Here is a 17,596-nt window from a genome sequence, read left to right as displayed (position 1 = left end):
TCCCTCCAGTGTCTGACAAGTGACAGTGACAGACAACAAGATTCAATTCGGATCAGCTGAGTCTACCGGTCTATCTTTATTGTTTACTTCTCGAGGTGTGGTGTCAGTGTTGGTGGTGGGGCACAAGGAAGATTTCTCAGGTGCCGTTTGACGTCACTAACTGCTGCGTCTGAAGAAACAGACAATTGTATAATTTTCCATTATTAAATTAAACTGTCATAACCTAACCAAACGTGCTGATAATGGAAAAATCTAATAAAGGTTTACTAATCTAAAAAATAGTTTTGTTCATAAAATAAAATTATAATTGCCTAAAATTTAATTATTAAACTGTCATAACCTAACCAAACCAACCAAACTTGCTGATATGAAAAAAATGTTGAAAAAAGTTAGTGCCATTGGCGGGATTCGAACCCGGAACATTCGGATTATCAGCCCGCAATCTTCAAGTAAAAAGTAGAGTAAAATGTTCAACAATCATCGCGTCTTCTGACGCCAAAGTGCGTTTATCATTCTTTTAAAGGATTAAAACTTATTTTATATCGTCAGCAGTTAGTGACGTCAAACGGCACCTGAGAAATCTTCCGTGTGCCGTTTCGGTCAGTGTTGGTGCCTGGTAGTGGGGAGGCAAATTTAGTAAAATATGTAATAGCTATTTTAGTCCAGGACCTGACTAGGGTTCTGTGTGCATGTCGTGTATAGTGAATTTTACTTTTGCATTTCAATATAGGTGTCTTAGGAAGTGTTTTCCACTCGGGTGTCAAGTTCGCACCTGGTACGTTTTCGAGCTATGACGTCATCAAAATGGCGGCCATTGATTTTTTTAAATTGTATATTTCGCCAACTATTTGTCGGATCGGAATGAATGTTTTTTTGTTTGAAAGATAATTTTAAATGCTACCTGTTTTACATTTACACATTTGTTGTATGTTTAGTACATTCTTCGTAATTTTGCAAAAACCTGTATTTTTAAATATTTTTGAGTTATTTTTGTTTGTAACGTTTTATTGATACAATTTATAAAAAACCACCAATGAAAAAAGTTGTAGAACATTTAAAAATCTTTACAAAAATACCAAATTCGATATGTTTTACTCAAAAGATTACGTCAAGAAACTAGATAAATCTCATAAAAACACCAATTTTGGCGCAAAAACGCCTATTAGTCCGGCATCTAGGGCAGTTCGCAAGTCTTATAAAGACAGTTTCGCCATTCAATGTTGATGTACGTGTCTAAATAAGTGTTTTCAACTCGGGTGTCACGTCTGCACCCACTGCAGTTTCCGGTTATGACGTCATTAAAATGGCGGAAAGGGCTATATTAAAAATAACGATATTTTACATACCATGTATTGGATCGGAATGAACTTTTTTTTGTTTGAAAGATAAGTTTACATGCTATCTTTCTTACATTTGCACTTTTGTTTTATGTTTAGTAAATTTTTCGTAATTTTGCAAAAACCTATATTTTTAAACATTTTTGTGTTATTTTTGTCGATAACGTTTTATTGATACAATATATCAGAAATAACTTATAGACAAAGTTGTAGCAAGTTAAAATAGCTTTACAAAAATACCAAATTCGATATGCTTTACTCAAAAGATCACGTCAAGAAACTAGAAAATCGTACAAAACAACCTAATTTTGCGCAAAAACGCATATAAATCCGACATCGATGGCTGTGTTCGAGTCATATATAGACAGTTTTACCATTCAATGTTGATGTATGTGTCTAAAGAAGTGTTTTTAACTCGGGTGTCACGTCTGGTCCCACTGCAGTTTCCGGTTATGATGTCTTAAAAATTGCTACATGTTACGATTTCACCAGCTATTTTACTTAAAATAAGACCATTACCCTCTTTTATGCAAATAAAAGCACAACAAATCAATGTAATTAGTCCATAGGAATGTTTCCACTATATAAATACCCCCGGTGCAGCAATACTTTCGACTAAGCGAATTTCCATTTGCATGGATTGAGATTTATATGCGTTTTTGCGCAAAATTAGGTTGTTTTGTACGATTTTCTAGTTTCTTGACGTGATCTTTTGAGTAAAGCATATCGAATTTGGTATTTTTGTAAAGCTCTTTTAACGTGCTACAACTTTGTTTTTAAGTTATTTCTGATATATTGTATCAATAAAACGTTATCGACAAAAATAACACAAAAATGTTTAAAAATATAGGTTTTTGCAAAATTACGAAGAATGTACTAAACATACAACAAAAGTGCTAATGTAAGAAAGATAGCATGTAAACTTATCTTTCAAACAAAAAAAAGTTCATTCCGATCCAATACATGGTATGTAAAATATCGTTATTTTTAATATAGCCCTTTCCGCCATTTTAATGACGTCATAACCGGAAACTGCAGTGGGTGCAGACGTGACACCCGAGTTGAAAACCCTTATTTAGACACGTACATCAACATTGAATGGCGAAACTGTTTTTATAAGACTTGCGAACTGCCCTAGAGGCCGGACTAATAGGCGTTTTTGCGCCAAAATTGGTGTTTTTATGAGATTTATCTAGTTTCTTGACGTAATCTTTTGAGTAAAACATATCGAATTTGGTATTTTTGTAAAGATTTTTAAATGTTCTACAACTTTTTTCATTGGTGGTTTTTGATAAATTGTATCAATAAAACGTTACAAACAAAAACAACTCAAAAATATTTAAAAATACAGGTTTTTGCAAAATTACGAAGAATGTACTAAACATACAACAAATGTGTAAATGTAAAACAGGTAGCATTTAAAATTATCTTTCAAACAAAAAAACATTCATTCCGATCCGACAAATAGTTTGCGAAATATACGATTTAAAAAAATCAATGGCCGCCATTTTGATGACGTCATAGCTCGAAAACGTACCAGGTGCGAACTTGACACCCGAGTGGAAAACACTTCCTAAGACACCTATATTGAAATGCAAAAGCAAAATTCTCTATACACGACATGCACACAGAATTCTAGTCATGTCCAGGACTAAATCTTTCCCGGAACGTACACCACTTTCAGTGTTCGTTTACGATTTATTCAATCTCTTTGCTTTATCTTTAGGTCTAATCACATATTGTTTGGTATCATTGGAAAGGGTATAGAATCATCTGCAACTTTTGCAATGGGTGGTATTTGATTTTATCAGCGGTTAAGAAGTTATAAGCAAAACAATAAATATAATAATAATAAAAAACACGTTTTTTAATATAGTGAGATAAATATTAAGTTTACAACAAAAGTGTAAATACAAGAAAGATAGGGTGTAAAAATATCTTTCAAACAAAAAATAAATCATCCTGATCCATTAAACGGTTCGCGAAATATACGCATTCAAAAATTGCTGAGCCGCCATCTTGATGACGTCATAGCTCGAAAACGTACCAGGTGCGAACTTGACACCCGAGTGGAAAACACTTCCTAAGACACCTATATTGAAATGCAAAAGTAAAATTCACTATACACGACATGCACACAGAACCCTAGTCAGGTCCTGGACTATTTACCTAATCCGCCATGTTAAACTTCCCTATCCCAAGCGTGATGTATATAACTTCGTTACTTCTCGAGTGATGTAAAGTTGAAGAAAACTCACTCAGTGATGTAATGAAACCCATTTAAATAACATTGAGTGCTTAACTTAAAAAATTACCTCTTTGGAGCCAACGACGTTCAACGCTAGAAATCAGCTGCGCGCTTGAATATTATTGTTATGTTTTGAAGAATTTTCCTAACCTAGCTTTTGTTTGTAAATAAACGTTACTGTTAGAAGATGAGTGAAATGGATAATGAAAAATATTGTTCATAACCTCCTGTATATTGTCGGGTCAGGTAAAATCTTGTACGTTACACGTTACGCAAGAGCGTGTTTATATCACTTCGGTAAATTATGCAACTCACTTCCGCTAGTTGCACAACATTCACCTGCGTGATGTAAAAACTCTCTTACTACACTTGTAAGGTAAATAGCTATTACCTTACAAGTGTAGTAAGAGCGTTTTTACATCACGCATAATTTACCTAAAGCCGGGTTTTCCTAGCCGCGGAGAGAGGAACGCGGAGAGCGGACTCCACTTGTCTTAGGCAATTTAATTTTACTGTTTTCCTAGAAGCGGAGCGGAATGCCATGTTAATTTTCAATTCCGCTCTCCGCGTTCCTCTCTCCGCTCGCCGACTCCGCGTCTAGGAAAACCCAGCTTAAGTGATGTAAACACGCTCTTGCGTAACGTGTAGCGTTCACCCCGAAAGGTAACCGGTGAACACTATGCTAGATGATATTGTATAGTAAAAGTTAATTATTGTTAATTATAGTTAATTATTGTTAAATAAAAGTTAATTTAATGTCTCATTGTATTGAGGTCCATTATTTTAAAAATAGAAGATAAATTGTGTATATAGAAAAGTGCAAAGGCCCAACGGGATACATTAGGGTGACAGTTAAAACGGATCAATCTAATTAACATGGAGGAAACCCCAACTTTAACTGCTTATATCTCCTGAACCACTAGGTATATGAAGAAATGTCAAGAATAAAATACCCCCGTCACAGCGAACCTGCAGACTAAGTGGATTTCCAATTACCTGATTCGTTTTAAAATTAATTAAATTTAAATAACAGATTTAACGAGTACCTAGGTTTGCTGTTACAGGGAGGCTAATAAAGCGTGAATGTTAGTAGAATATTAATATCTTAGGATAAATAAATAAGTTTACCAAGTATGATCAAAATATATCCATAAACAAGCAAACTACAAGAGTTGACGATATCCTCCATAAGAATATCATGGGAATTATAAATAATTAACACTTTTTTGAATTTTCTCCGTAACCAATAAGGGTACAAAAATACGTTATTATACTAAATTATTTGTTTTTTTTTATTCTTTAAAATGGTTTAGAGAAAAATAGGACAATTTTGTGCTTTGGGGGCAAAGAATAAGAAAATCCCATCTTTACCCCATAAAACCCTCATAAACCCCCGCTCCCATGACCAGATCATGCTGATTCGTGAACCCGTTCGAATAAATGTAAGTTTAATCGTTTATACCAAATTTCATCAAAATCGGTTCATTTTTGCTCGAGTTATACAAAGATCAAACAGTGCCATCCGCCATTTTGGAAAATGGCGTCCAGAAAAGAGAGTCGCACTCATACAGAGTGAGCACCGGTCAAAATATCATCTCTACTACTATACAATATCATCTAGCATAGTGTTCACCGGTTACCTTTCGGGGTGAGCCAACTTTGGAATTTTGGCCATTCGCCTCCCCACTATAATGGTGGTGGTAGTCAAAGTCATTCATAGTCAACTCAAACGAAGGTTGACAACGACAACCTAGGAGGATTAAACAGAGGAGAGGACACGCTGTAGTTTCGTTGAAGCATTGACTAAGGAAATAAAAGCTTCTTGCTCCTTGCCTCTAGGAGGATTAAACATTAAGGAGAGGGCACGCGAATAGGAATACACATGTTGCGGTGAAGCCAGCTTTAGCAGAACACTAGAGGGGCACGCGGAGCCGTAGAGTGGCAAAAAGCCGCGGCTATAACATGGGAGAGATGAGATAGGGAAAAACGCGACGCGCGCTGTTTCGAATTAAAATTGTCGCTAAACTAAAACCCTGTGTTATTCACCGATGGCATTCTTAAAGTAAATTAAATTTCCTATCGAACGGTGTCAATCATTTCTATAAAAACTATTGTTTATTATTTATTACTGAAGATCAAAGTTGAAAGAATTGGCCTGGACTTTGAACAAATCATTACTTTAATGACGTTTTTGAACAAAATATGATGTATCTATACAAATTAACAATTTATTCGTATTCCTTAATAGTTTCGCGAAATAAAAAATATATATTTACCTATATTTAAGAGTGGTATTTAGAAAAATAATTACAATAAATCTTTTTTTATTTTTCCAGTTTATAAAACAATCTTACTAATTATAGGTTAAAATGAAAAATTTAATTCGGGTGGTGAAATACATTTTAAATTTGCATTTTTCATAGTTCTCTCGATTTGTTAATACCATGTTTTACTAGTTTTAAGGGATTTATGTGATAGGCAGGTGATTTTAAATAGCTAAAGTTAAGAAAAAATGTAAAGCCGCTCTAACTTTTTTTTACACCAACAGCCGTTACAATTAAATTACAAACATAAAAAGTAAAACAATTTCTTGACAATCAAATTCTAGATTTTTTAATATCATTTTGAACTATATTTGATCTGTTTGCCCAAAGAAACTTCAAGTTAAAAGTAGTGTAAAATGTTCAACAATCATCGCGTCTTCTGACGCCAAAGTGCGTTTATCATTCTTTTAAAGGATTAAAACTTATTTTATATTCTAATATTATGGTTAGAATTTAAGTTTTTAGCGAATTTCCCTATAGGGAAGTAGCTATTACTGTAGGTGGCACGGTAAGACCTAGACCCGAGACCGATTTACTTTTTCATTTTGATGTCCCCAGAGGCCAAAAACACCATTCGTTCAAATTTTTATATATATATATATAGATTTATATATATATATATATACGTCCGTGAACGCGATAACTTGAGTAATTTTTGTCCGATTTTGATGAAATTTGGTTTAAAGGTGTAAAGTGGGATAAACTTGAATGAGTTCGCGAACCAGCACGATCGGACCATGGGAACGGGGCTTTACGGGGGGTTTTATGGGGTAAAAATTGGTTTTTCTCACTTTTGACCCTCAAAACACAAAATTTCCCAATTCCTCTTAAGACCTTTTTAAAGAGCTTAAAAAAACAAATAATTTTGCATATAAAAGTATTTCTGTTCGATTATTAGTTACCGAGAAAATTAAAAAAATTGTAAATTTAAAATTACCATGTTATTCTTAGGGAGAATATTGTCAAATGTTGTAGTTTGCTTGTTTATGGATATTTTTTGATCAAATTTGGCAAATTTATTTATTTTGTACTAAGCAATCAATATTTTACTCAAAAACACACTTTATTAGTTTCCTTGTAGCAGCAAACCTAGGTACTCGTTAAACCTAATGTTATTAAAATATATTTAACTGAAAATCAATTCAGACAAATGGAAATTCGCTTAGCCGGCAGGTTTGCTGCAGCGGGGGTATTAATTTTCGTAGCATGATGTAGTCTAAGTTTTAGTTTTAAATAGTTAATTGATATTTCTGTTACCATATCTCCCACTCCCATAACCCATACAACGCAGTATGAGAGGGGGAGCGGGAGAGTAGCGCTGCCTCTCCCCCTCCCCAGTACGCTGGCTTCAATGAAACTACAGCGTTCCTCCTAGGGTAGCCAACATTTCCGGGGGTGATCCGAGAAAAAAAAATCACTTTTTTGTCAAACTCAAAACGCCAATAATAAGAACCGCTAACTTCACTCAAAACGGATTTTTTGAACCGACACGACACATCCGAGCCGATCCGATCCGATTAAATAAAGGATTGGTTGGATTTGGAATGAAACTGGAGTGCAGATTAACCTCAACAAGAACAAACAAACACAACAAACCAAAACAAGTACAGTCAATTATGATGATGGCGTAACGTAATAGTCAATGTTTGGAATTTGGATTTTGTTACTATAGTCTTTTAATTCTTGAGCTTACATTATTTACTGAAACTTTTCATCAAGAGTGTTTCTTTTCTTTCTCAACTATAATTAGGCCTAACTTACCTAATAGAGAATGATGATTTTTATCTGGTAAAATAGGCCTAGCCTAGTTGATAATAGTGTGTTTTTTTTAAATTCATTTGTAAAAGTCAAAGTTATCTACCTACAAATGGCAAGGCAGAGTAATATAAGCACTGGGGAGAAACTTCTTTCACTGATAAATGACATAGAACTTATAACTAAGTAAGTAGGCCTAAGTAAGTTATTAATAGCCAAATGAAGGTTTACTAACCATGGTAAAGATGCATTATAGGATTTGCACCCTATTTTTGAATTTCTTGATGAAATGAACTGTACCCCAGTACCTAAATGCAGCCGAACTACCGTTTATTTTTAATGTTTTTGATTATTAAGTATAAACTTTTTGCATTGACGTGCGTTTGTGTAACTTATTGATGAAGACTTCTGGTGTTGTATTTATGAACTAATTTGATGTGGATTTTAAAAAGGATCTTTGACTCGAAACTAGCCAACCTCTAGACTAGGCTGCCTATTATAAATTTGAGTACTATCAGTCTTGGTGGCAAGAATGTCTAACACTATAACCACTCGGCTACCCAGGCAATTTATAACTCAAAGGGCCAACATCAATTAAGTTACTATTAAGTTAACCAGTGCTCAATTTGTGGGGGAACTCGGTAAAACGGAGTTCCGGTACGGGAGGTACGGTACTTTTCTTTCGGAAAGCTAAATATTTAGCATAAAAAGGTATCTACATAATTAAGTAAGGTAGGTAAGTTACAAATCACATTGTAAGTTAAAAAACGTAGGTTGCAGTTCTGGTAGGCCCTAAGTTTACCTCATTTTTTTCTAATCGAGCACTGCTATTAAGTTAACTAACAATAAGTTATAAACTGCAGTCTGCACAAATAGGCCTAGTAACTTTGTGTCTGACATCTTTTTCAATTTGGCTTTCTGTAACGAGGCCGAAACATCAGGTCCTAAACCATAAGTTTACAAGTATTTGTGACACGTTCAAACCCTAAAGACCAAGTTTGTAGTGTTAATTTTTGCTAATCTTATTCTTTTTCTGAAAGTAACTTAACTTAATTTAACTTAAAAGTAGCCTATGTTGAATTTGAATGTTGTGGAAATAGATTGTAACCACACCCACAGAAAACGTACTACTATAACCATACTTGGGAATAACAAATAGAAATTCAATCGAATAGCACTATTCATTAGTTTTTTTGGCTAACTTCTATTTTATTCGTTTGTTTTTAAATTAACTAACTAATAACTTCTATCAGTTACTTTTTACGGGACTAACTAATAACTTCTAACTAGTTAGAATTTTCAACTAACTTTCCCAATTATGCGGAAGCATCTCAAATACTGGTTATTTATTTCACGTGATCAGTGAGGGTTGCGTGCGGCCGTGAGAGGTCAGTGCCCTTGTAGACAAACAATGCGGGGGGTTGGGAAAGAGAAAGTCAAAGTCCAGTTGCTTTGGAATGCAGTGGGCCTGTGGAAGGGTAGTGACGGCCATTATCAACACCCCAAGCACTGATGGGTGGGAAGGGGAAATGTTTGTTTGGTGATTGATATATCATCTCAAGTGTCAAAACATTGTCTTTAGTTGATGTTCATTATCTGACAAGTTTTATGTCATTTGTTTATGTTGTAGTAATGTAAAATGTGACAATGTTTGATTAAAACACAAGTACCAGGGGACCACTCTTGCTCGAGGTGTTTGATTTGTTCAAGAGGTAAAAAATAGAGCTTATAAGCCTACAAATATTTTCAGTCTTACTACGATTAATTAAGTATTAAAGTCAATTCGTTTTTGTTAGACATCCACTTATCCTCATTTTAGTCTACAAAACTTTTTTAATTTGAACGATCAATCTATAAAATGTCCACAATAAGCTTCAATCAATATAAAACTCATGATACCTAACATCTGTTATCTGACGACCGTTATTGCATTAAGTCACTGGGATCGTGGAACGTTGCAACTATAATTACGGGATGGTGTAATAACGCATCAATTCGTGCGGTGCATCGTCGAAAAATACAAATCTCCTTGGCCTTTCCTTTAGATTTTTAGTTCAATATCAGTGTATATTGTTTTGCAGTAAAACACTTAATGTTTTTGAACAGTCTTAACTATCCCTTTGGTTAGTAAGACATCATACAATGCAAATGTATTATACAAGCAATTTTCAATAGCATTGAAATTGGAGGAAATCGTAGGAGCCATTTTTAAAATCATATCTTGCGCAATCTTTACTCATATTATAGTATATATTAGTAACCAATATGTGACATTAAAAAATACTTTAAAACAACTGCCCACGAACAACTAATTTCTACTAAAACTAACTTTATTTTCTATCAGTTAGTTTTTCAACTAACTAATAACTTCTATCAGTTACTTTTTACGGGACTAACTCATAACTTCTAACTAGTTAGAATTTTTGACTAACTTTCCCAACTATGAAACCCAGAATGCCAACCGCATGGTGGCGTTTTGAGAGAGCTTTGCCTGTCAATCCATAGGCAGCGCCACCAGCGTTGCCATGCAATAGCATAGCAACGCTGGTGGCGCTGCCTACGGATTGACAGGCAAAGCTCTCTCAGAACACTTAATGCTTTTTACCATGCGGTTGGCATTCTGGGTTATAGTAGTACGTTTTCTGTGCCACACCATTCAGTAATTTAAGGTTATAAGTTTAAGCCTAAGCCCGTTAACAACACATAAACTTTGCTTCAGGGAAATATTAGAAAACACAATTGCTCTAAAACATCAAAAACTCAGTGGTCCAGAACAACAAAATTTAACAGCTCTGCTGGTTGCTAAAGACAATGAGCTAAAAGACACCCTAAAAGTGGCCTCGGATCAAGCAAAGATCAATCAGAAGATGGATCTGTTAAGAACTGAAGTCGAACAACAAGATCAAGACATCCAACAACTTCAAAGGCATTTAAAAGAAGCAGAACAAATATTGGTGAGTATAGAGTAGGCTAACTGTATTTATCTAAGCTTCTTCTGTCATAGCCTAATGTTTTAACACGGCAATTTCTTCAATTTTATATTTAAACTTATGAAAAGATTTGGTTTTTCTTTTCCGAGTTCGTTTGGCTCTTCTTCTACACGACCGATTTTCATGATTGAGGTCTCAAATTGAAGGTATGTACGCACAGATTTGACATCAAGCATCGTTTACTCTACCAAAAAACATAAATTTGATTTATTTTTGAATTCTCACTTCAATTTAAGATGTATTTCACCAGTTATAGGCTAATTATAATTATCACAAGACAGTAAATATACATAAATGATGGTAAGTAGTGATCGATTTCGATTGGACACTCCAATTATCATCAGACCCAATAGGCGAATGACCTTCATTCACATGTGTCCGTTAGTGCGATAACTTGACCAAAAATGATCGGATTTTGATGAAATTCGGTAGAAATGTGTAAACCTACGTGAATTCGAACGAGTTTGCGAACCAGCATGATTGGACCATAGGATCAGGGGTTTATGGGGGTTTTTATGGGGTAAAAATTGGTTTTTCCCATTTTTGACTCTAAAAACATAATATTTCACAATTTCTTTCCAGACCATTTTGTAGAGCTTAAAAAAAGAAATAATTTTGTATCCTAAGTTACGAAGATAGCCTAGTTAAAAAGAAACTTTAAATTTAAAATTCCCATGTTATTCTTATGGAGAATAAATAAACTGTTGTAGTTTGCTTGTTTATGGATATATTTTAATCAAATTTGGCAATTTTGTTTATTTCATACTAGGCCTAAGCTATCAAAATTTCAATAAAAAACACACCTTAATACCTTCACTCTAGCAGCAAACCTAGGTACTCATTGAAATTAATGTTATTTAAATAGGAAATAAATCTAGCTGTTACCCACGGGCTTCACCCCGTTTGACTTCATAAGTATACAATTATTGATTGGTTAAGTTAAGCTGAAATAAACAAAACAGAATACAGTAATACAAACATGAAGTACAGCTGAGGTATTTTTAACATTAGGTATATGGAAAGTTCCCTTTAGAAAGGAATTACGAAAGGGCAATTTATGAAATATAATGGATAATTTTGCACAAGGTTTCTCTCATGACGAACATTTTAAGTAGGCCTATATGGTTTATGGGGGTGTGACTTGTAGTTTTCTCAAAAGTTCATGGATACTTTGGGCTTTATACAGGGTGTTTCAGAATTTGTGTCGGATAGGTGTTCCTGGGTAAGAAACAAATCCAAATATCATATTTAAATTGACAGGAAGTCCTTAGTTACTCACACAGCCGCCATTTTTTTTTTTTCGCTTATTAATTGTTTTCTAAAAAATGGTAAGAGATACGAAATTGAAACTTTGCAAAAACTTGTAGGGCCTATGACAACTAGACAAAGCTACAAAAAAATTATGAACATTTTTAAAATTCATAAAACAAAATGGCAGCCATTTATAATTTTGTTTCTTAAATTACTCAAAAACCGTTGAGTTTACAAAAAACTTACAAGAATAAATTTTTTAAGATAATTTAATTACAAATCGATTGACACCTTAATCTTTAAGGTTGGATGAATATTAACTGAGATATGGCAGCTTTAGTAATACGTGACCGCTGGAGGTTAGATGTACACAACAATGCAACAGTCTGCGTCCGCTTTGAAAGTTATTTTTAAACGATTTTAGATTATTTCAAACAATAATAAAATATTACATAACCCCAAAAAGTGTCTTTTTTTATCAATTATCAATCATTAGGAAGGCTTAAAAATTGCACAGCTTTTTACTGTTTTTAAATTTTACACTAAACACCCAAACTTTTTAAATCAGCTGTGGTGAAAATCAACGTACTTGTTTACAAACTAATCAGCTGATTTTATTTTGTCTGAAGATGTTATTGTTTATTCAATGTAGTCAGTACCTCTAACCTTATACAGTAAGAGTACACTTTAAAAGTAAGTGTAAAAAGTAAAAAAAAAGTAAAAATAACTTTCAAAGCGGACGCAGACTGTTGCATTGTTGTGGCAGACTTAGGCCGCATGCCTAACACTACATCTAACCTACAGCGGTCACGTATTGCTAAAGGTGCCATATCTCAGTTAATATTCATCCAATCTTAAAGATTAAGGTGTCAATCGATTTGTAATTAAATTATCTTAAAAAAGTTATTCCTGTAAGTTTTTTGTAGACTCAACGGTTTTTGAGTAATTTAAGAAACAAAATTTTAAATGGCCGCCATTTTGTTTTATGAATTTTAAAAATGTTCATAATTTTTTTGTAGCTTTGTCTAGTTGTCACACATGTTTTTGCAAAGTTTCAATTTTGTATCTCTTACCATTTTTTAGAAAACAATTAATAAGCGAAAAAAAACAAAATGGCGGCCATGTGAGTAACTAAGGACTTCCAGTCAATTTAAATATGATATTTGGATTTGTTTCTTACCCAGGAACAATACCCTAAAATATCCGACACAAATTCTGAAACACCCTGTATATAGATAGGAAATAAATCTGACAGTTTTCAGGGAATATTTTAGTAGAAATACAGCCAGGTAAATGGAAATTCGCTTAGTCTGCAGGTTTGCTGCAGCAGGGGTATTTGTTTTTATTTTAGTTTTAAATATGGGCATATTGTGTTAAAGTAAATATATTATAAAGGACTTAAAAGGAAATAACCCAAAAAACATTTTAACAGAGATATAAAAAAATAGGATTAGGGCTTTTATGTGTCAAAGAGTACATTCCAAAATCCGCCAAAGTACAAACATTTATTTATGCCGAACATCTGGTAGTAAACAACCACAGCTATACAAATCTGGGAACGAACCTAAAGCCATTACACATTTGCACCAGTGTTTACGGTCAAAACTAGTCCGCTGATTGGGAACACTTCCAATTTACAGGCTACAGCGATATTCCAAGCAAAACAGAAGTTGCAATCAATCAACAGAGCGAACAAAAACCCAGTCCCTTCAGAAGAGCTGATAAAGTATGCTCACAGGATAAGTGCGTCTAATGCAGTTTGTGCTCCCCTATCCTGGGCACCTGGGGACCCCCGCAGACCTTACCCCACTGGTAAGTGAACTGTTATTACCTAGTGTAAACAAAATATAATTACAACATCATAGCTAAGTACTTTTTAACTGTACAGTAGACTCCCTCTTATCCGGACACCTTTTAACCGGACATCTGTTTAACCGGACATCGGTTTAACCGGACTACACTCGGCGGAAATTACATCTTTTTAACCAAACAATTTCCATCAGCACATTGGTTTAACCAGACTAGATCGGCAGGAAGTGGGCAGTACTGAAACGACTGTTCTTGTGGGAAAGATTTGAGAACAGTGATCACGTGTCTAAATACAATGCTCTCCTAAATTTAAGTTGAATATCACAGTAAACAGTCCATTTTAACGAGTTTTCGGGTACGTCGGTTTAACCGGAAAACCCGTTATCCGGACATGCCTCGGTCCCGAGGAGTCTATATTTAAGAGGAAGTCTACTGTACTTCATACTGTTACTTTACTTTTCAATATACTAGCTGTGTGCCCGTTCTACGTACGGGGATCTTATAGTAGTCAGTTGAAAGTGACAAAAATCACACAATGTTGGGTTTTGGACATTTGTAATTTTATTTCTTAAGTTGGTAGGCCAGGTATTCTATGGAAAAGTACTGGTATCAAGGATCGTCGTCGAAAATTTTGTTAGATGAATAAATAGGTAGGCGCACGTACCCAAGAGATGGGCTATGGGCCTATTGGCTGTATGGTCCAGCGATTGCATTACACGGTGAATAGAAACAGAAAGTGACACATTGGAAGAGCGAGTTTAGCACCATCCGTAAACCTCTATTACAATCACCCACTGCAGTTGTTATTTTTTACTTTACACAATCGTCATTGAAGCGCTGTCAATGAGTAGAAACCTTGTTTATTGTAAGCTATTGGCGACGATCATTAAGTGTCCCAGCCATATACAACACTGATTTAAGGTATTTTGTCTTGTTATAAAAACTCAAGAACAGTTTTATACACAAAGAATTTCTGGTTCCTGCCCTGGACGGTTACACTATGATATTGCACATGCGATTAATTTAATCAGTTATGTAAGAAAAACGTTTTTAATCTCACTTTGTTGGGATTTGCCTTCAAAACGTGATTCAAAATGGTTGTGGTATTTGTAAACAACATTTGTAAACATATCAGTGACAGCTAGAAAAAATAATCTTGATCCGATCAGCTGTTTGTTATTTCATAGACGAATATTTGCGATAAAAATTGAACAAAAATCTGACAATAATCGCACAAAACTGAATTTTTGAACGTCCGTAATTTTATTTACAAAGTAGTGAGGCCATATTTTAATCGCTAAAGACACTCTCGCCAATCCATCCAGTGAATACATTAAAATGACTTGGATTTTGATAGGTACCGTACTGTCGTTTTCACGGAGAAGATTGCTTAAAATGCCATCTTGAGCGTTACAGACAGACAGAAATAGAGATAGGACTTGTTTCTGCTTCTTTAATGTATAAAACGTAAAAATAACCTAAAAATATATAATTCTGAGCAATGTACAGACAAAACTCTAATTTTATTTAAATAGATGATCCACAAGTTGGTTTTAAGGACCACATGCTTAAGTTTAGTTTAATTTATTTTACTTCATTGTGTCCGAGTTTATTTATCTGAATAGATAAATATTGTGACTTAAAGTAGTATTGTGTTAAGTAGCTGATTTAATTTCTCTTTTGTATTATATACTTTTGTATGGTAGAACACAATTTATACAGCTCTAAAGTAACCTATACAACCTATACAATAAACCTATACAAACCTATACAATAAAAAATGGCCTGTCAGTTCAGAGATTTTTAGCTGCCAGGTGCAGGATTAAAAAACGGAGATTAAGTTTAAGTTGACCAATCATTCAAGAGAATCAATACATTCAGGAGATTTTAATGAGTAAACAAAAATAAATCAATGGTAATTTTTCATTACCACTTAGTTGGGAAAGTTAGTAAAAAATTTTAACTAGTTAAAAGTTAATAGTTAGCCCCGTAAAAAGTAACTTATAGAAGTTATTAGTTTGTTAGTTAAAATAGTAACTGATTTAAGTTATTAGTTACCTAGTTAAAAACTAACTGATAGAAAATAAAGTTAGTTTTCGGAGAAGTTTGCTGTTTCTTGGGCAGGTTTACCTATTGAGTTAAACTAGAGGTCGTCCAGTGGTTGAAAACTCGACCAAAAATATGTAATGTGACATATATTTTTAGCCCATGCTGTAAATAAAACATATGATTGGAATTTCTTCCATATGTTTTGATTTTCTGTTAATATATTTCTTTTTGTTTCGTCACCAGCATGACAACCCATAAGGCCCATGTTAAGTTTAAAAAATTTGTATTCATTTTTTGTGCTTGTTTTTGAGCCTATTTAAATTTATAAAGTTATTCTGCACCTCTACAACAGGCAAATATCTTTTCTAACAATATGCATAGATTATCCCTGCGATGTACTCGAGCTGAGAAAAAAGGGTTTAAAGAAACATGCTTGCCTATTAATATACATATTCAGTAGTAACTAACTTGTAATTGTGTTTATTAATAACTAATCATTGTCACATTACCTAACTTACTAAACCCATTACTTAACTATTACTAAAATATGACAACTAAGAAACACTTTCCTATTTAATAGTATTTTGCCGATAAACTAGATTTTACGTATCCGGGAAGCCTATTTTATCCAGGTTAATCGGGAGTTGAGTAATACAGGTCTAGGATGCTACCACAGAAAAAATAACTTCACACTTGTCAGAGAATGGACATCAAATGAAGACATTGTTTTGAGATTCCACATTCCCCCCCTCGGTACTTGCAGTGTTGTTTTTGGCTACCACAGGTCCACTGCATACGTGCATACCAAAGCAACTGGACTTTCCCTTTCCCCACCCCCAGCGTTGTTTGTGACCAAGGGCACTGAACGCAACCCAGACTGTACGTGCAAAAAACTCGTATTTGAGGTACTTCCGTCTATCCAAAAATCTAACCTCCAAAAATACTAACGAGTATATTATCTATTCGATAGCTAGAATCTAACTGAGTAGACGTTATTTCCAGTACTTTTTCAAAATTAACAAATATGATAGAAGTTAGCCGAGATGACTAACGAATATCACTAATCGTTGGAATTTCTATTCGTTATTCCCAAGTATGACATTGACAAAATTTAGCAATCATAAAACATTAAAAACCAGTTTTATAATACAGGGTATTCACAAAGGTTTAGTACAATTTCAAACTTAAGCCATAGGCCAATTGTTACTTTTCAATGTACTTCAATGTCTCTACCTGTATTATTTTTTAGGACCACTTGAAAACGGGAGGATATCCCTTCCCAAAATGAAGTGCAGTCAAAACACTATGCAAAGGAAAGGCCCATTTTACCCAAAATAATTATGCCTAGCCTTCACAATAACTTATTAGCACAATGCTATATTTTTCAGATATAGAAATGCGGCTGGGGTTCTTGGGACGGCTGAATGACATGCCAATGAACGGTCACATGATGCAGCAGACTGCCAACATGCCAGACATGCTGCGACCTGCGGATGCCCCACCTGCGTCTCAGCAGAACCAGTTCCAATGGCATCCCTCAGGGGAGATCCACATGGCTGTAGGTCAAGGCTCTGTACCGATGGACACCCGCAACCACAACAAAGATGCGGAGGATGTGGAAGTCATGTCAACTGACTCTAGCAGCAGCTCTTCTAGTGATTCACAATAAAACTTATTTATACATTGTGGTTTTTACCTGAATATTGGAACCCATATTAAAATAAATACTCTAGCTGCTGTACTCGTTCCGGGTCCTTCCTATAGAAAGAAAATTCAGTGTCCCTGAACTGAACATAGTTCCCATAATACCATGAAAACCTTCAAAATCATAAA

At 34.4% G+C, this 17,596-nt stretch overlaps 1 protein-coding gene across 1 annotated transcript; it reads left to right on the top strand.

Moving 5' to 3' along the window:
• Nucleotides 1–7,516: 7,516 nt before the first annotated feature.
• LOC128990296 (mediator of RNA polymerase II transcription subunit 4-like) lies at nucleotides 7,517–17,487 on the top strand. Its single transcript, XM_054412622.1, has 4 exons — nucleotides 7,517–7,850; nucleotides 10,384–10,618; nucleotides 13,546–13,717; nucleotides 17,152–17,487. The coding sequence occupies exons 1-4, from the start codon at nucleotides 7,777–7,779 to the stop codon at nucleotides 17,430–17,432; spliced, it is 762 nt and encodes a 253-aa protein (XP_054268597.1). The 5' UTR covers nucleotides 7,517–7,776; the 3' UTR covers nucleotides 17,433–17,487.
• Nucleotides 17,488–17,596: the final 109 nt, after the last annotated feature.

This window comes from Macrosteles quadrilineatus, unplaced genomic scaffold, assembly GCF_028750875.1.
Source record: "Macrosteles quadrilineatus isolate MER2022 unplaced genomic scaffold, UCM_ALF_1.0 Scaffold_3__2_contigs__length_128488019, whole genome shotgun sequence".
Taxonomy (NCBI): Eukaryota; Metazoa; Arthropoda; class Insecta; order Hemiptera; family Cicadellidae; genus Macrosteles; species Macrosteles quadrilineatus.
Note: the sequence above shows the minus strand (reverse complement) of the source record. Positions and strands in the feature narration are given on the sequence as shown.